Here is a 20,995-nt window from a genome sequence, read left to right on the forward strand (position 1 = left end):
AACACAACCGAAAAAGATATAGAATGTTAATATAGAGAAAAAATAAAAGTAATAATAGTAAAAAACAAAACAAAACAAAACAAAAACCTATAGCTCGGATGCAGCTTCATTCAGTGTTTTAACATGATTACTTTACAATTAGGTATTATTGTGCTGTCCATTTTTGAGTTTTTGTATCTAGTCCTGTTGCATAGTCTGTATCCCTTCAGCTCCAGTTACCCACCATCTTACCCTGTTTCTAACTCCTGCTGGACTCTGTTACCAATGACATATTCCAAGTTTATTCTCGAATGTCGATTCACATCAGTGGGACCATACAGTATTTGTCCTTTAGTTTTTTGCTGGAATCACTCAGCATAATGTTCTCTAGGTCCATCCATGTTATTACATGCTTCATAAGTTTATCTTGTCTTAAAGCTGCATAATATTCCATCGTATGTATATACCACAGTTTGTTTAGCCACTCATCCGTTGATGGACATTTTGGCTGTTTCCATCTCTTTGCAATTGTAAATAATACTGCTATAAACATTGGTGTGCAAATGTCCGTTTGAGTTTTTGCCCTTAATTCCTTTGAGTAGATACCCAGCAATGGTATTGCTGGGTCGTATGGCAATTCTATATTCAGCTTTTTGAGGAACCGCCAAACTGCCTTCCACAGTGGTTGCACCATTTGACATTCCCACCAACAGTGGATAAGTGTGCCTCTTTCACCGCATCCTCTCCAGCACTTGTCATTTTCTGTTTTGTTGATAATGGCCATTCTGGTGGGTGTGAGATGATATCTCATTGTGGTTTTGATTTGCATTTCTCTAATGGCCAGGGACATTGAGCATCTCTTCATGTGCCTTTTGGCCATTTGTATTTCCTCTTCTGAGAGGTGTCTGTTCAAGTCTTTTTCCCATTTTGTAATTGGGCTTTCCAGTTATTTTATCCCAGAGCAACTTTGGAGAAAGCTGTATGTGTACCTTTTTTGTTTCCAGTATCTATTTTTTAAAATTATTTTTTATCAATATTTATTATATAGTCACATGCCATATAATCATCCAAAGTGTACAATCAGTGGTTCACAATATCATCATATAGCTGTGCATTTATTATCTCAGTTGACTTTTTTTGTGTGTGAAAATATCATGTATGTACGCGTGTGCACTTTTAAATGTTAGGAGGCTTGGTGGGAGTCTCAGTGTTGCACAGACATTTGGAGCCATCATATCAACACAGGGATATTTGAAACCTGAAAGTTCTGGAAGAACATTTCAAATAAATCTGATTTTCATTGGGAACTATTTAAACATATATGGAGCTTTACTTATTTAATCGAGCTTTACTTATTTAATCACACATGCCCAAATTAAAGTCCATATTGATTTTGCTCTAGAGTCAAATGAGGTATTGAAATTTTAACCATTATATAAAGGGTTTCTGGAAAGTAATACCAGATGTAAAAAATTTTGGAGCAGCATTGTTTTAATAACAAAATTAGCAAATCTAATTGCTCAATAGTTGGGAAATGATTAGGTTAAATAAAGGTATGTCCACTTGATAAATGTCTTTGTTGCCTTAAAAATTATCGTGAACAGTGTAACTGCAGAAGAAAGGCTTATGCTTAGGATATTTCAAAAAAATATATAAAAATAGATGATAATTAATACTTTAAAATGTCACCTTATGTGTGAGACTAAAGCAAAAAATGTTTATTTGTTACAAAATTTAGATTTTGACTAGAGCATTTCGTAATATAACGCATGTAGATAGTTTGATTGAATGTCATAAGTACTTGGAATCTCAAGTAGCGCATGAGATTTTGTTGGTTTGTCCAGAGTGATCCCCCGATGAATCCCAGAATGATTTGATCAGTGACTGGAAAAGTATTTGCAAGCCCCCTTCGGGGAATGGTGAGAATGGGGAGAAATTCAACTTCCCCAAGTTGAATTCTTGATATTCTCACAAGCAGTGTGGACAACCAAAGCTATAGGCTGAGCCCCCAGTCTTGGGGTTTGTTCACATGAAACTTAACCCCACAAAGGATAGGTCAAGTCTACTTAAAATTTAGGCCTACGAGTCACCCCCAAGAGAGCCTCTTTTGTTGCTCAGATGTGGCCTCTCTCTACAGCCGACACAACAAGCAGTCTCACCACCCTCCCCCTCTCTGCGTGGGACATGACTCCCAGGGGTGTGGACCTTCCTGGCAACATGGGACAAAGATCCTGGAATGAGCTGAGACTCAGCATCAAGGGACTGTGAAAAACCCTAGAATGAGCTGAGAATTAACATCAAGGGATTGAGAGAACCTTCTTGACCAAAAGGGGGAAGAGTGAAATGAGACAAAGTGTCAGTGGCTGAGAGATTCCAAACAGAGTCGAGAGGTTATCCTGGAAGTTACTCTTACGCATTAAGTAGATATCACCTTGTTCAAGATATAGTGGAGAGGCTGGAGGGAACTACCTGAAAATGTAGAGCTGTGTTCCAGTAGCCACGTTTCTTGAGGATGATTGAATAATGATACAGCCGTCACAGCGTTACTGTGTGATTGTGAAAACCTTGTGTCTGATACTCCTTTTACTTACCATATCAACAGAAGAGTAGAACATATGGAATAAAAATAAATAATAGGGGGAACAAATGTTAAATTTAGTTTGAAATAGTGGTAAATGAAAGCAAGGGGCAAGGGGTATAGTATGTATAGTCTTTTTTTTCTCTATTATCATTTTATTTCTTTTTCTGTTGTCTTTTTATTTCTTTTTCTAAATCAATGCAAATGTACCAAGAAATGATGAATATGCAACTGTGATGATAATAAGAATTACTGATTGTATATGTATAATGGAATGATATCTAAATGTTTTGTTTGTTAATTTTTTTAATTAATAAAAAAGCAATCTAAAAGTTTGTATTATGTTATAGGTATGAAAAAGCTTGGCTATAGACAGATTAATTGAAAATTATGTAGCTGACTTGTTGGGTTTTAGAAGTAGGAAATATTTCTCCTTTTCCATTAATTTGAAGGGAAGGAGTGGCGATGAACAGGTAAAATGGGACTCTTGAGGTCTGAGCTGACTTCCCAGTCCCACCGTCTTTTCCATTTCCAGCTGTAGTCCTGTGGCCAGGGGCTGAGCCCAGCAGGGAGGGCAGCACCCTGGGATGGCGTGTGGTGGGTGGGAAGGAGATGTGTACAGCAGGTGGCGTACGTAGCACGCTAAGGCTTGGGAGGTGCCGACAGGAAGTAGAGCTGGGATGCCTTTATTAGGGCTCCTATGGTTGGGATAGTTCACAGTTCATTCCTTTCTTTTCCTTCAATATTTGAAGATGTAGTATTTATTTAAATATATCTTTTAATATTCAGCCTCATTTTAACTTTCATTGTGGGCTGGTATGTTATTTTGGTATTCCTGGATAAATAGTCTAACAGTGAGAATTTATACCAAATTTGGAAGATTTTAAAATATGAATTTTTTATTATAAACATAATCTATATAGAAATTCAGGGATCTTCTCTGCTGGCAATTAAGGGAAATAAAGTCCTTCATTTCCATCAAGTGAATACAACTTAAAGTAGTTTTGCAGTGATTGCAGTTAAAATTTTCTATTTTATTTGCCTTTTGAAATGATTCTTTATACATGGGAGAAATATTTTCATTAGAATCTCTTAAATTTATTTATTTTCTCCCATCTCCTGGGATATTGGATGTGTAAATACAAGAAGCCATCAGTTGTAAATTGTATGATTATTTTGGTACCTCTTAATGTAAGATGCTGTGAAGCCTAAATTCAGAGATGTTAAAAATGTATAAAAATGTGGGTACCATTGAATCAATGAAATATGGTTATGTGTGTGTGTGCTCCTTACATATATTATAGATGGGGGTATTCAAAAGAGTTTGGGAATAATTATCCTAGTGTATTAAAGGTAAACATGGACTTTGTGTTTGTAATCATCCTATCCCAGTTGCCCCGATGGTCATTCCATGTAACCATGGAGATTCAGACTCTGCAATCTCACCCTTCCTGCTTGACCTGAATAAAGAAAGCTCACATCTAAATAGACAGATGTGGTTTGATCAATTATGATTAGAACTTAATGTAAATGATACCTTTTTAAACAAAATAAGGGTTTTAGGGGGTGTAACAGGTGATGAATGAGAAAATATTTTGGTTATTCAGAATTAGTTTAAACTGACCTTTGGGAGATTTAATTCCTCTAAATGATGAGATAGATTGTTTTGGACCTGTGTACATTCACATTTGATATAATATCTTCCAGGATTGGAATTCAGGGAAATGTTTTTCATTAACTCAGGGCAAAGCAAAATTTTCTATAAAGGGCTCATTAACAAATGTTTTAAGCTTTGCAGGCCATGCTTTAGGCTCTGCGGACTAAATAAACCTCGGTCTCTTGTAATCACTCAACCCTACTATTACAGTGCAAATGCAGTTGTAGACATGTAAACAGATAAGTGTGACCATGTTCCAATTAACTTTATGGATGCTAAAATTTGGATTTTATGTAATTTTTGTGTGTCATGAAATTATTTTTCTTTGGATTTTTTTCCCAACCATTAAAAAATATTAAAACCGTTCTTAGCTATCAGGTCATATAAAACCAGCATTGTTCTGATTGGATTCACATAGTTTGTTGACCTCTGCCAGTTGAAAACGTCTCACATCTTTCATCTGTTATTGGACATATTAGTCTCTATCTCAGAAGGTTGGTAAAATAAATAAGATCACGTAGTGTGCTTACCACAGTACATAAGTACATGCATAAAAGCAATAAACTTTAAAGTATATTGCAACAAGTAGTTGTAGAACAGATTTCAGAGTTTGGAATGGGTTACAATTCCATACTTTAAGGTTTTAATTTCTAGCTTATCTAGGATACTGGAGGCTAAAAGAAGTATTAGCATAATGATTCAGCACTCATACTCATTTTTTGAACCTGACCTTCTCTGTATAACCATTTTGAGTTAATTTTTGCATAGGGTGTAAGATATGGGTCTTCTGCCATTCTTTTTTTTGATTATGGATGGCCAGTTCTCCCAGCACCATTTATTGAAGAGACTGTTTTGTCCCAGTTGAATGGTCTTGGGACATTATCAGAAATCTAGTGACCATAGTTCTGAGCCCGCAAATCAATTCCATTGATTAGTATGTCTGTCTTTATACCAGTACTTTGGTGTTTGCGCCACTGTGGCTCTGTAATATGCTTTAAAGACAGGAAGCATGATACCTCTCACTTCATTCTTTTTCAAGATGTTTTTGGCTGTTTGAGGGCCCTCACCCTTCCAAATAAAATTGATAATTAATTTCTCCATTTCTGCAAAGTAGTCTGTTGGAATTTTGATTCGTATTGCATTGTTATCTGTATCAATTTGGGTAGAATTGACATCTTAACATTTAGCCTTCTAATCCATGAACACAGATTACCTTTCCATTTATTCAGATCCTCTTTGATTTCTTTTAGCAGCGTTTTGTAGTTTTCTCTGTACAAGTTCTTTACATCCTTGGTTAGGTTTATCCCTAGATACTTGATTCTTTTAGATGCTATTGTAAATGGAAATTTTGTTTAACCGTTTAAAATTTTTATTGTGGTAACATATATACAACATAAAATTTCCTGTATATGGATAATTCTGAGATATTAATAATTACATCCACAATATTCTGTATCATCACCACCATCCATTACCAAAGCTATTTCAATACCCAGACAGAAACTCTGTCCATTAAGCAGTGACTCCTCCCCATTCCCCACCTCCCAGCCGCTGGTAATGTCTAATCTACTTTCTGTCTCTATGAAGTTTCTTACGTGTGGTATTTCATATAAGCGAATTCATTGAATGTTTGTCCTTTTGTATCTGATTTATTTTGCTCAACATGTGTATGACAAATTTCTAAAAGTGAAATTGCTGGGTTAGAGAGAGGGTATATAGCTCTTCTAAATTGCCTTCTAATAGAAATTGTAAGATAGTGCTTGTTTCCCTGTATCTACTCTCTGCAGAACAGCGTTTATCAAACTTATTTGATCTTTGCTGTTCTGTAATATATAGTAATTTGCATTTCTTTTCTGGAATTGTTTTCTTGATTACCTTTTCAGATAGCTCATTACTAGTGTATAGAATCATCACTGATTTTTGTGTGTTCTGTGTATCCCACCACTTTGCTGAACTCACTTATTAGCCCAAGTAGCATTACTGTTTTGTTTTTTTTTCTTCAGAGTTTCTCAATATAGGATCATGTTATCTACAAATAATGGCAATTTACTTCTTCCTTTCCAATTTGGATAATTTTATTTCTTTTCCTTCCCTTGGCTCTAGCTAGGACTCCTAGCTTAGTGAGGAATAGCAGTGGTGTCGATGGACATCCTTCTCTTGTTCCCGATCTTAGAGGGTGTAATTAGGTTTTTAGTCTATAATTCCCAAACCTCCCTTCTCTTCAGTTTTTTCTGTGTTGTTGACAGGTTTTTCTAAACCATAAATCTAATTTCATCATCCCTATATTTAAAGGCCTTCAGAGTTCTACCACTGTTAACAAAATTTTCAGTCCACTTTGCTGTGTGAGTCATTTGTGAAATGTGGGCTAAAATTTAAGTTGACAATGATAGGATTTTTTTTAAATAAATGAGAGCAGATTCAAGTTTATCCCTGCAATAAGAACAGTCTCAGCTGTTGGCATTCTAATATTTTCTTTCAGAGAGAGAAGATAGTGGAGGTAAAATTTCATCCTGCCAAGTCAGTCATATTTGTGAAATGGCTTTGATATTGATAGTTGCAGGTTTTCTGAGTTATTGTGCTTTCTGAATGGCATGCCCCTTGCCAATCTCCTGTCTCCCAAAGGAGCCAAAACAAAACAAATAATTTGTAATGGAATATTCTTTATTTTCCCACATTTTAGAGTGAAAGAGTGACAATTAATTTCATAAAAACAAACAAAAACACCTATGTATGCTCTTAATGTGAACATTTTTATCTCAGCTCAGTGCTCCCTGTCTAACTGGTGAGGGCCACTGACTTTTATGGAAACGGTTCTACTTCCTTGCATTGCTAACAAGACCAGTTGTGCTTGGATCCTTGTCTTTGGTTCCAGACCCATCTCTTGTAATCTGACCTCATGTACCAGGTTTGCTTTAGAGCAAACTGTCTCCATCTTCACATGCATGCCTTGATTTTTTTTTTTTTATTTATTAATTTAAAAAAATTAACAAAAATATTAGCATATCATTCCATTCTGCATATACAATCAGCAATTCTCAATATCATCACATAGTTGCATATTCATCATTTTTTAGAACATTTGCATCGATTTAGAAAAAGAAATAAAAAGACAACAGAAAAAGAAATAAAACGATAGCAGAAAAAAAAAGATTATACATACCATACCCCCACCCCTCACTTTCATTTATCACTAGCATTTCAAACTAAATTTATTTTAACATTTGTTCCCCCTATTATTTATTTTTATTCTGTATGTTCTACTCTTCTGTTGATATGGTAAGTAAAAGGAGTATCAGACACAAGGTTTTCACAATCACACAGTAACGCTGTGACGGCTGTATCATTATTCAATCATCCTCAAGAAACGTGGCTACTGGAACACAGCTCTACATTTTCAGGCAGTTCCCTCCAGCCTCTCCACTACATCTTGAACAAGGTGATATCTACTTAATGCGTAAGAATAACTTCCAGGATAACCTCTCTACTCTGTTTGGAATCTCTCAGCCACTGACACTTTGTCTCATTTCACTCTTCCCCCTTTTGGTCAAGAAGGTTCTCTCAATCCCTTGATGTTAATTCTCAGCTCATTCTAGGGTTTTTCACAGTCCCTTGATGCTGAGTCTCAGCTCATTCCAGGATCTTTGTCCCATGTTGCCAGGAAGGTCCACACCCCTGGGAGTCATGTCCCACGCAGAGAGGGGGAGGGTGGTGAGACTGCTTGTTGTGTTGGCTGGAGAGAGAGGCCACATCTGAGCAACAAAAGAGGCTCTCTTGGGGGTGACTCTTAGGCCTAAATTTTAAGTAGACTTGACCTATCCTTTGTGGGGTTAAGTTCATGTGAACAAACCCCAAGACTGGGGGCTCAGCCTATAGCTTTGGTTGTCCACACTGCTTGTGAGAATATCAAGAATTCAACTTGGGGAAGTTGAATTTCTCCCCATTCTCACCTTTCCCCAAAATGCCTTGATTTTCATAACACACACATTTACTTGCTTTTTTACCTCTAGTGTGATGAGTAGTACTAGGTTAATCAGGGCATCATCCTCTCGATTTCTACCAGTTCATAGAATAAACTGTCTTTGTCTCTGCCTCCCAGCACCTAACCCCACATCTGGCCTATGATAGGTGTTCAAGGGTACATGGTTAAGAATGAGTGAACAGAGGTGGTATTCCAACCAAGTGTTGCTTTGTATTTTAGAGTTATAACTCTGTGCCTACACCTCTTGTCAACATACAGACTGCCATAACAGTGGTGTCCTTTTTCTCCCCCTTTTCATTGTTCAGTTTCTTCTGTTTGGTTTTGGTAAAGGAAATAGGGTAGGGATAGTAGGCTGGAAAGTCTGATTGTAGTGAGAGATGAATGAGCTGCTCCACTCATAGCTTGAGGTAAAAGGAATCATGAAAAGGAATTACGAGCTGGCTATTTCTAAAGGAGTTAGCTACTCAAGGTTTCTCAGTAGTATCTTGAGGCATATTCTTTCATAGTCAAATATGTTAGGATATATAGAACTATCTTAGGATCCTTGAGACAGGATCTAGTCAGATAGGTTGTTAATTCACTGACCTTTTCATGTAGGCCTTTATGTGGCCACCAGCTTGCGTCAGTGCATGGCTCAGCAGCTTAAATTGTAGCCTACACATTCTTCTGCAGCCAGCAGAGCTGGAAGGGGGGGGAAAAGCTTCCTTCTTAACCCAAGTGAATTAAATTTATAGGCAAAGTACTCCTTAAGGTCTCTATGTGAAACATTAGCTATGTTATCTCACTTAAATCTTTATAGTAGTATATCAGGGGTATCGATCATGGTCCCTGTTTTATAGATATGGGAAATGAGGTTCAGGTGATTATGTAACTTTTCCAGGATTCCAGTATTCATAAGCCATGGAGCTGGAATTTGAAGCCAGTTCTAACTTCAGAGTCCATGTTTTAGTATCACCACTATATTACCTCTACAATTTGATCACAGTCATATAGATACAATGATTAGATAATTGTATCTATAGTGCTGAGGAAAGGATACAGAGTATAAGACCCTTGCCTTTTAGGAGAAAAGGTAAATGTGTTCAAGACAGTAAATAGTACAATATATTGTATAATTGAATTAAGTTATATAAATGCCTCAGGAAATAATATTGTATCTGAGTTCCAGTGGGCATACTGTAAATAACCTTTCCAATGCTACTCTCGTGACTTTATGTTATCTATAAAGAATATAACATGTATACTTGTAGAGTTTTTTATTTCTAGAACTAATTTATACTACAATTGCATAGTATAGTTAGGAGGAGAGAAGAGTAACCAAGGCTGAAATACTTCAGGAGGCCTCCATGTTTTGAAGTGAATTTAATTTGAGCATTTGGTTGATCTCATTTGTATGAAATGACAGAAGAAAGAAAAATATTCCAGGAGAGAAGTAAAGTAAGAAAAACTAGTCAGATTGGAAATGAGAAGGCTGTGCTAGAGAATAATGGAAATAAGTTTGGTAGGATAAAGCCAGATATTGAAAATCAGAGTTTGCCATGAAATATTGGGCTTCTGTTATTCTGTACAGGAGTGGCATGAAGAATTTGGTATTAAATCAGGGAATTGTTCATAATCCCATTGAATACATTTATTTCCTTGGGGCGCCTTATGGCACCAAGATCTCCAATTTCCATTGGTGTTTTGGGTACTCTAGATTAATAATGTGGAGGTTGGGGATCTCAAGACTGGAACAGCAGGCGAGGGCACAAGTCCTGACCAACTACTCCATGGAAAAAATGTGTCATCTTCAGATAGCATGGCATTACTGGGTTCCTCTATTTGGTGCCTTTATTTGTGATGAGGGGCAACGTCTTTGCCAAGTTGGTATTGTTTTCCTGGCCACCAGCCATCAGAGAAGGCAAAAGAGGTGAGATAACTCTTTCCCTTCCCACCATCCTCAGGTTCCAAGTTGTCTTTGGTGACTTACTTTCTCTTTCCTTTAAGACTGCCATGATTATCCTTTTATATTTAAAGTGTTATTTTTAATATAGCATTGTACATACATAGCTCAAAATCATGGTATTGAATTATTCTTTGATTGTCCTTTGCTTCACTCCTACCCATCTGCCACTCTTTCACCCCAGCAGTAAATACTCTCAACTGTTCTATGTATTTCTTCTAGTCTTATTCTCCATATTTTAAAATGTTTATATTGCCAATTTTTAATGATAAATTTGAGGTATCATTTTCTTGTTATAATTCTCTCATTGGATAAATAACTGGTTAGTATTTACTTCAACTATTAGAATATGTGAATATTGTTCAGTGCAGAGCTCTATAATATGTATTCCCTTTCTTGAACATCTCATTTTTCCTGAGGTATTATTTACCCTGTTTTCTCAGCTATCTGATCTGTCAATTACCTATTAATATCATTCTCCAAATGTTCACCAATATAAGATAATTTTGTTGTCACCGCTCCCCCCCCCCCCCGCCCACCCCCCGCAGTGTGGACAAAGTGCCACACAGCTGTCATCCTGGGTTGTGATTTCATGTTAACTTGACCTCACCCTTACTGGAATGTGTGGGCCCAACGAACAGGCCATAAGGTCCAATTTACCTTGTAGTTTGTACTGTCCCCATGATATGCCACAAAATCTCCAAGGATGGTTTTTTGAGAATTTTATGGAAGCCTTGGACCCTCTGCCAAGGAAAATAAATGCATAGATAAAAAATTTTGCATGCAATTTCAGAGGACTCATGGTTTCTTTGCAGTTCATTTGTTGTATACCCAAGAACCCAAATAATCAGTGTATCTTTGAACATTTTCTGATATATTTTTATGATTGTCTGAAGACATTTTTGTAACTTAACACATAATACTTTTGGAAATGTCATCGTAGCAGCTATGTAATCCCAAGTAAGGTTTTAGTGGCTTAATTTTGATTTAATAGTAAAAGTTCAAATGTAACCATAGTACTCAAACATTTTCTATTCTTACCGATACTTCTTTTCCTGTTTAGCATTTTCTCTTTTCTTACTATTTAAAGGGACTAATTTCCCAAATTTTAATGACTTATAAATTTATGCCCAGTTGGAAGCATTTCTGTTCCAGCGTGTTAGATTTTGCAACTTTGAGGTTAATTGATTAGTTCTCCCAGCTATTTCATATTATAACTAAGAAGTATAACGTTTACTCTGGGAACACTCAATATTTGCTGAGTTGAACTAAAGTGAATGGTGAGCTTTTATCTTACCAACAAGCTATCACCTAGCATAATGTCTCTCAATAGAAGAGAAGACACCATTTATAGATAAATAAGTGCTAATTTTCATAATGAACAGGTAACTTCTGGGACCCTCAGCAAGAAAGATTTGTTATAAATAAGAATATAGAAGATTGGGTTTCTACCCCCTTGAGGGGCTAGGAGAAAAATGTGGGATTAGTAAACTTCCCAGCCTCAGGAATTCCTGATTCTCACAAGCATTAGGGACTATCAGTTTAATAAGTTTAGCCTTAATCTTGAGGCTTGCCATTATGAAACTTATTCTGGCAAAGGAAGAAGCTAAATCTGCTTATAATTGTGCCTAAGAATCACTGCCAGAGAACCCCTTTGTTCAGTTTTTTTGGTTTTGTGTGTGTGTGTGTGTTTGTGCGTGTGTGCGCATGGACTGGGAATTGAACCTGGGTCTCCTGCATGCAGAGAACCTGTTTTGTTGCTCAGATGTGACCTCTCTCAGCCAATTCTGCAAATAAACTCACTACCCTTCCCCTATGTGGGACATGACTTCCAGGAACATAAGTCTCCCTGGCAGTGTGAGGTATGATTCCCAGGGATAAGCGTAGCCTTGGCATTGTGGGATTCAGAATGCCTTCTTGACCAAAAGAGGGAAAAGAAATGGAACAAAATAAAAGGTTCAGTGGCTAAGAGCTTTCAAGTAGATTCGAGGTTATTCTGGAGGTTATTCTTATAAATTATATGGATAATACTTTTTAGTTTCTACTATATTGGTATAGCTTCAGGAAATGAAACTGTTGGAACTGTAATACAGTAGATTTCTTTTTTTTAAAATATTTTTATTGAGAAATCTTCACACACACACACAGTCCATACATAGGATACATTCAGTGGTTCACAGTATCATCACATAGTTGTGTGTTCATCGCCATGATCATTTTTAGAACATTTGCATCACTCCAGAAAACGAAATAAAAAGAAAAAAGAATAAACTCATGCATCCCATGCCTTACTGCTCCCTCTCATTGACCTGCAGTATTTCAATCTACCCAATTTTTTACTCTTTATTCCCCCCATTACTTATTTATTTTTATCCTTATTTTTTACTCATCTGTCAATACCTTGGATAAAAGAAGCAACAGACAGAAGGTTTTCACGATCGTGTGGTTATATTGTAAAAGCTATATAGTTATACAGTCATCTTTAAGAATCAAGGAGAGTTGATGATTGATGATGTATAACTGTATAGCTTTTGTTTGTTTCTTTCTTTTTTTAAACTATTTAGCTTCCATTGTGTGATCATGTGATTGTGAAAAACCATGTGACTGACACTCCTTTTATCCTGTATATGGGCAGATGTGTGATAAAATAAAGATAATAATTATATAAATAATGGGAATAAGGTGTTTAGGATGTTTAGGGGTGTTTTTTTATTTTTATTTTTTCAGATTATTAAAAATGTAAAATTGATTCTGGTGATGAATGCACAACAATATGGTACTGTGACACACTGACTTTATGCTTTGGATGGATATTTAAAGGGGCAAATAATTAGATACAGAGAGGAGAGCTGTTGTTTTATTTTAATGATTTTTTTTTCCTCAGCTCAAGCTGAGGTTTTTAGTCTTTCTAGTGGAAATGCTGCTACTAAATACTAGTAGAACTCCTTAAGTTGCCACAAAGGCTCTTTCATCATGCTCTGACGCTGCATCTTTCCAACTTCATCTCTCCAACATTCTTCCTAAGTAGTCACCATACAGATTCCTTGCAGTTTCCAGAAAGTGCTATGCTCTCAGGCTTTCCTGTCTTTGCAGTTACCTCAATTTGGAATGTCATCCACTTTCTTCTATCTTGATTGTCTCCTGTTTATCCTGAGAGGCCTTCCTTGAATGCCCTCTCCTCTTCTTTAGCATCTTGTCTGCACCTAAATGTTGACCAAGCTTGAGTTAGACCCGTTTTACTTGTCTCTGCCCTCCACTACACTCTAAGTTCCTTTAAAAGTCAATGCTTTGAAAAATTAGAAATTATCTTGAGTTGAAAGCAAAACGACAACATACTAAAGCTTAAGGGATGCATTGAGGGCAGTGCTGAGAGGAAATTTATAGCTCTAAATGCTTACATTTAAAAATAAGAAATACCCCAAACAAGAGACCTAACCTCACAACAGGAAGATCTAGAAAAAGAAGAGCAAACTAAACCCAAAGTAAGCATAAGGAAGTAAATAAAGATTAGAACAGATAATGAAACAGAATTAGAAAAGCACAAAACAGTAGAATCAGTGAAACTTGAAGTCGGTTCTGTGATCACTAAAAGGAGCAAACCTTTAGCTATACTGACAAAGAAAAAGAATAGAACGCACAGATAACTGAAATCAAAGACGAAAGGGAAGAACATTGCTTCTAACACTGCAGAACTAAAAAGGATTGAAGGGGATATTTTGAACAACAGTTAGCCAATAAATTAAATAACCTAGATAAGATGAACAAAATCCTAGAAGTACACAAACTCTCTGCTTTGGCTCACGAAGAAGTAGATCTCACTAAACCAGTAACAACTAAAGAGATTGATTCAGTAATCCAAAACCTTCCAGCAGAGAATAGTTGAGGACCAGATGGCTTCACTGGTGAATTCTGCTAAACTTTCAAGAAAGAATTAACATCAGTTCTGCTCACATTCTTCCAAAAAACTGAAAAAGAGGGGACATTTCCCAGCTCATTCTATGAGGCCAGTGTCCCCATAAAACGAAGACAGATAAAAATATCACAGGAAAAGAAAATTACAGAGCAGTATCCCTCATGAATATTTATGTAAAAATCCTCAAGAAAATACTGGCACACTGAATCCAACAGCACGTTTAAAAAATTATGCCCTGTAACCAAGTGGGATTTATCCCACTTCTTATGCAAACGTCGTTCAGCATAAGAAAATCAACTCAAAACCGCATTAATAGAACAAGGGGCGGGGGAACCACGTGGTTATCTAATTGATGCAGAAAAGGCATTTGACAAACCTGTCACCCTTTACTGATAACTCAAAACACTCAGAAAACTAGGAATAGAAGAAAAAAAATTTTCCAGGATAGAGGGTATATAGAAAAACCCATAGTTAATATCATATATATTCAATGGTGAAAGAATAATAAAAGCTTTACCCTTAAGATCGAGAGCAAGATAGAGATTCCCACTGTCCCTGCTGTTATTGAACATTGTGCTATAAGAACAGTTATGCAAGAAAAAAAAAATTAAAGCCCTCAAATAGGAAATGAAGGAATAAAACTCGCCCTTTTTGTAGACAACGTGATCTTGTACATAGAGAATCTTGAAAAGGCCAGAACAGCTACTAAAGCTACCAAAAGAATTCAGCAACCTGGTGGGGTATAAGATCAACATGTAAAAATCACTGTTGTATACACTAGCAATGAACAATCCAAAAAAGAAATCAAGAAAAAATTCTGTTTACAGTAGCAATTAAATAGAATAAAATATTTAGGAATAAATTTAACCAAGGATGTAAAAGGACTTGGAAAACTACAAAATGTTGCTGAAAGAAATTAAAGAAAACCTAAATAAGTAAATGGAAAGACATTCCATGTTCATGTAATTCTATCCAAATTTTGCTAAATATTATGATTCTATCCAAAGCAATTTGCAAATTCAATATAATTCCAATAGGCTTCTTTGCAAAAATGGAAAATTCAGTCATCAGATTCACATGGAAGTCACATTAAGCTGTGCAAAATAGCCAAAACCATTTTGAAAAAAGAACGAAATTGAAGGACTTACACTTCTCATTTTAAACTTTACCACAAAGCTACGGTAATCAAAACAGCATGCTACTGGCACCAGAACAGATAGGTAGACCAATGAAATTGAATTGAGAGGACAGAAGTAAACCCTCACACTTTTGCCAGTTAATTTTTTACTAGGGTGTCAGATGTACTCAGTGGAGAAAGAATAGTCTCTTTAACAAATGTTTCTGGGAAAACTGGATATCCATATACAAAAAAATGAAGGTAGATTCCTACCTCAAACTATGTACAAAAATTAATTAAGAAATGGATCAATAGCCTAAATATAAGAACTGAAATTATAAAACTCTTAGAAGAAAACATAGGGAATCATCTTAAGGGCATTATATTAGGCAGTAATTTGTTAGATTTTGCTTCAAAAGCACGAGCAACAAAAGGAAAAATAGGTAAGTGGAACTTCATCAAAATTAAGAATGTTTGTTTGTGTGTCAAAGGGTTTTACCAAGAAAGTAAAAAAATAACCTGTAAAGTGGGAGAAAATATTTGGAAACCATATATCTAAAAGGGTTTATTATCTGGAATATGTAAAGAGCTTTACAACTCAACAAAAACAAATAGCCCAGTTTTAAAATGTGGAAAATAACTTGAATAGGCACGTCTCCAAAGAACATGTATAAATGCCAAAAAACACATGTAAAAGGGTTTTCAGCATCACTACCTGTAATGGGAAATGCAAATCAAAACCCCAGTGAGGTACCATCACATACTTATAAGAATGGCTACAAGTGTTGGAGAGGGTGTGGAGAAATAGGAGCACTTGTACATTGTTGGTGGGGAGGTAAATTATTGTAGCTACTGTAAAAAACCAGTTTGGCAGTTACTCAGAAAGTTAAGTATAGGATTACCATATGACCCAGCAGTCCCCACTGTTAGGTATATACCCAGTAGTGTTGAAAGCACGGATCAAACTGATATGTACACACTGATGTTCATAGTGATGTTATTCACAATTGCCAGAAGGTGGAAGCAACCCCTAATCCAAATGAATGGTTGAATAAAATGTGATATGTACATTCAGCCATAAAAGGGAATGAAGCTCTTCATGTTATAACATGGATGAGCCTTGAAAACATCATCTTGAGTGAAATAAGCCAAACATAAAAAGGCAAATATTGTATGACCTCATATATGAAATATGCAGGATATGCAAATTCATAAAGGCAGAAACTAGAATACCGGTTACCAGGCTGTGGATTGGGAATGGGGATGCTGAGTTAAATTCGTACAGTTTCTGTTCATGATGATAGAAAAATTTTGGTAATTAATGATGGTGATGGAGACATGACTTTGAATGTAATTAATGCAAGTGAATTGAATATTTGAAATGGGATAAAAGTGGAGAATTTATGTTGTGTGACATTTCCGTGTGCACACATGCAGACACCATAGAACTATGCAACAGTGAACCCCAGTTCACTTAGCAGTGGGCTAAAGTTTATGGCATAATTAACAGTACTGTTTTATCAGTTGTAACAAATATGCCACACTAATGCAAAATGTTATTTATATGGAAAAGTATGTGTGATGGGGGTATTTGGGAACTCTTAAAACTTGCATGATTTTTCTGTAAATCTACATTTAAAAAGTGCCGTGTTTACAGGTTTATAGGGCTAGTACTGAATTCCCTATACTTAGTAGGTGCTAGGTATGAGCTTATTGGATGCCAGAATGGATAGTTTTCATTTTGTGGGGAGAACAATGGAAATGCTTCTTTGCCTTGGATTGCCTTCCGATACATGAGTGTATCTTGGGATAGAGTCCCTTTGGCATGGGCAGCAGTGTCCGAGACCCAGTACCTTGGGCAGTGCCTGAAGTATGAAGTATTTAAGAAATAGGCACAAATCATTTCCACTTTCAGGAATAAAGGCCATGGAGTTGAAAGTAATGACCCATGCCTGTTGTCACTGCTTCTGTGTTGCTGTAACAGATATCAACATACTTTTTCTCAGTTATAAATTCTCTCTCTTTAACCTGATTGGGTCTGGGCCTGGTAAATATTTTTCCTTTGCCAGCTGACACGATGTTAAGCTGGAGGAAGAGGGCTTCTACATTTTCCTGGGCATTGTTCATATGGTGTGCTTGAATCTTGTTGGCAATGGCCCTGGAGAGGGGAAAGAGGCTTCAGCCACAGGCCCTCCCTTACTAACACATACCCACTCTGAGGCAGTTTCTAGAGCAAGTGGCCCCTCCTGATGCACACCTCCAGTAGCTAGTCACTGGTTCCCCCGCAGCAGCTCCCCGGCATCTCAGCAGGTAGTTCTTTATACAGTACCTTTTACCTGCTCCTTGTGAATAAGATCTGGCCTGGTTTCGCCTAGAAATGTCTGCTGTCTGGTGGATTTCACCACACCTTCTTCAACAATGTATGATTTCCACCTTTGGGAAGGAACCCCTCTCCGTGTTTGTTTCCTTCTTGAGTACCCTTACTCTGTACTAGTATCGTTAGTATTCTCTCCCACCCACCCCCACTAGCCAGTTCCCTGTTACTATAATCCCCTGTTAATAATCCTTTATATTAAACTTCCTCTGTTCAAATTAGTGAGTGGTTTCTGTTCAGATTAGATCCTCATTAATACAAATGCTCTCTGCCTAGGATGCCAGGTACTTGATGGGTAAGATTTTATTTAGTATAGTCATCTCTAAACTGCTAAGGGCAGGAACAGTCTCTTATCCTATGCCCATATAATATATGCCTGGAACATTGTAGATGTATAATAAATGTTAAGTGGCTGAATAAAGACTAACAAGTTGATATTCTTAGTTTTTTGTTTCCTCCTTCAAGATTGTAAAAATAGCCATTAATCGTTCCTAAATAAATATAAGCAATTGTTTTTGTAGTTAAAATATAAGCAAAAATTTTAATAAATTTGGTGCTTGTTCTTGTTTATTCCTCTTCCAGCCTAATATCTGCCATTTCAGATTTGTATAAAGCTGTGTGTTAGGTATTTTATAGAACTCTAATTCTCAAATATCCCTGTTTTATGGGCATGGAAACTGAGCTTAAGTAATTTACTCAAATCTACACTGATAAAATGGGGCTGAGCAAGGCTTTGAGTCCAGGTTGACACCAAGGCCCTTGCATTTTCCACTGTACTTCCTCGATCTCTCTGTGAGTGTTCTTCTGGTCGGCCAGAGACCTGCTCTCATTTGCAGCTGTGTGTGCTCAGCATACCCGGAAAAGTCTCTCTCTTCAGAAACCACCACCACCTCTTTTTAGTCCTAGTAACACAGCTCTCTGGCAACCCAGGCACCATGGTTTAACACGTGGACAGGGCTAGGAAACTCAGAAAGGGCAGAAAGTGTCTCCCCATTTACCTCTTTAAGGTTTCAAAAAGTTTCTTGTATCCACTTGGTTTCGTGTATCCGCTTGCTGGAAAATCAAACTTGGTATAGATTAGGGAGAGCATTTAATTACATGAAGTCAAATTAAAGTTAAACCTTGGAGGAACATATGTGCACTTTTAAACACTAACCCTTGCCTTCCTTTTCCTTGTCCTAAGGTGCTGTTACCCCCATATGATGATGCCACCGCGAACGGCACTGCCAAGGAGCCACCTCCACCTTACGTGTCCGCCTGAGCCTGGAAGCGGGGGACAAAGCTGAGAGCAATAGCTTAACTTTTCAGAAAATCTGAGCAATAGTTCTTTAATTTCATTTTTGAGATGAGCTCTCTGAGATTATTTTTTCTGAATTGCTACAGTTTAAAATTTTAGTTGTTGAGTTGAAACCCTCTGTAGTTTCAAACATATACTTTAGCTAGAACACTGTGATAGAGTCACTATAGTAGTGGGGTATTATGGGCTTCACCAGCCTTCCCTCAACATGAAACATCCGAAAGATATGGATGGACCTCGAATCAGAGAAGTCTGGTTTTACACAGGCTGGACCCCAAGTTAGAGAATTTGTCACACTTTTTCTCTATTCCTTCTGTCCCTTTTGAAAGTGCAAAATAAAGTCAGAATTAGGCGATGCTTTTCTTAAACCATTCCATTGTATAAAACAAACCCTTATGAGAACAGGAATATTCATTGTATAACCATAGCTTTAAGTAGGTAAATAGGAATCCGTATGTATAGCACGAATTTCCTGAAGATTGCTTTTTGACTTAAATTCAATGACAAATTAATTTGCTGATCAAAATTTTTCTCTATGGGCAAATAAGACCATTAGCACGAGGCAATGAGAGCAGTAAATATCTGATGGCTGTCCTTGTATGTCCCATGTCTAGCGTGTGCCTCATCTGTGTTTAGGGGACATGGATTAATTTGTTTGGCACCACATGCTTTGTGCTCCCTTTCTGCTGGTTCCCATCCCCACCCATGGCCCCCCTTTTACCAAATATTCTGCCCTAGCCTGATACAAGGAGGATATCCATCTAACTTCATCAAGTGGAACTGCCAGTTTGTATTTCCTAATAAGAATAAAGGTTTTCCCCTTTCTCTGCAAGGTATATCCTACTGTTTTGAACTAATAGGCCTAGACATCCTTTAAAATGTAAAAAGTCTTCAGAAAACTGAGGAGGGTTACTTTCCGTGTTGAATTCTCTTATCTTGATTACCTGAATTTCAAGGGACTTTTATATGTTCATATGTTCAGATATCAGAACTTTTCTCTTTGTTCATTATTGAATGTGCTGTAAATGAAGGTTTTTGCAATTAAAGTGAGATATGCCCACATCCAAGAAGATAACCCTTTTCACTCGGTGTGTTTGTACCTTGGCACCTTTCCCACCCAGATGTGGCTATGCAGATACACACTGTTCAGCATGAGGAAGAGGGTTTAAGGCTTCTTTCACACACTACATTTCATAGTTTTTAATATTTCAGTGCTGATAAAATCGGAGCTTCTTAAGCCAAGAGAAACAGGAGACACCAGCACGGGCATCCAACACGTGCTCAGCTGTTTGACCTATGATTGTTTGATGTTCATAGTGGCTCCCTCCTTTGTAAAAATATTTTTATTGAGCAATCACACACATAGAGTCCATACATGGTGTATAATCACTGGCTCACAATATCATCACATATCTGTGTATTCATCACCATGATCCCCCCCCCCCCCGCATGGGCAGTCACTGAGAATCAAACCGGGGTCTCCAGCAGAGCAGCACTGAGTCACCATTGCCTGCCCCCACCATGATCATTTTTAGAACATTTGCATCACTCCAGAAAAAGAAATAAAAAGGAAAAACTCGTACATCGCATACCCCTTAGCCCTCCCTCTCATTGACCCACAGTAGTAGACTCTACCCAATTTTTACTCTCTGTCTCCCCGTTATTTATTTTTATCCTTTTTTTTACCCATCTGTCCATACCCGGATAAAAGGAACATCAGACACATAGTCACATTTAGAAGTTATATCGTAATACAGTCTTCTTCATGAATCAAGGCTACTAGAACACAGTTCAATAGTTTCAGGTACTTCCTTCTAGCTACTCCAGTAAGCCATAAACTAAAAAGGGATATCTGTATAGTGCATAAAAATAATCAGGATAACCTCTTGACTCTGTTTGAAATCTCTCAGCCACTGACACTTTATTTTGTCTCATTTCTCTCTTCCCCCTTTTGGTCAAGCAGGTTTTCTCAGTCCCATGATGCCGGGTCCCACCTTGTCCTGGGAGTTCTGTCCCAGGATGCCGGGGGACTTTACACTCTTGGGAGTCATGTCCCATGTAGGGGAGCGGAGGGCAGTGAGTTTACCTGCCAAGTTGGCTTAGAGAGGCCACATCTGAGCAACAAGAGAGATTCTCTGGGGGTTTTTCTGAGGCATAAG

General features: G+C 37.2%; 1 protein-coding gene across 2 annotated transcripts in view; it reads left to right on the forward strand.

Moving 5' to 3' along the window:
* The window catches only part of LAPTM4B (lysosomal protein transmembrane 4 beta), a 103,109-nt gene extending 83,198 nt beyond the window's left edge, over positions 1-19,911 (forward strand). For both annotated transcript variants that reach the window (XM_077167293.1, XM_077167294.1), the window contains exon 7: positions 18,723-19,911. In XM_077167293.1, coding sequence (XP_077023408.1) covers positions 18,723-18,800 — 78 coding nt within the window. In that variant the 3' untranslated portion in view covers positions 18,801-19,911. The remainder of the gene's footprint in view (positions 1-18,722) is intronic.
* Positions 19,912-20,995: the final 1,084 nt, after the last annotated feature.

This window comes from Tamandua tetradactyla, chromosome 6 (genome assembly GCF_023851605.1).
Source record: "Tamandua tetradactyla isolate mTamTet1 chromosome 6, mTamTet1.pri, whole genome shotgun sequence".
Classification (NCBI taxonomy): Eukaryota; Metazoa; Chordata; class Mammalia; order Pilosa; family Myrmecophagidae; genus Tamandua; species Tamandua tetradactyla.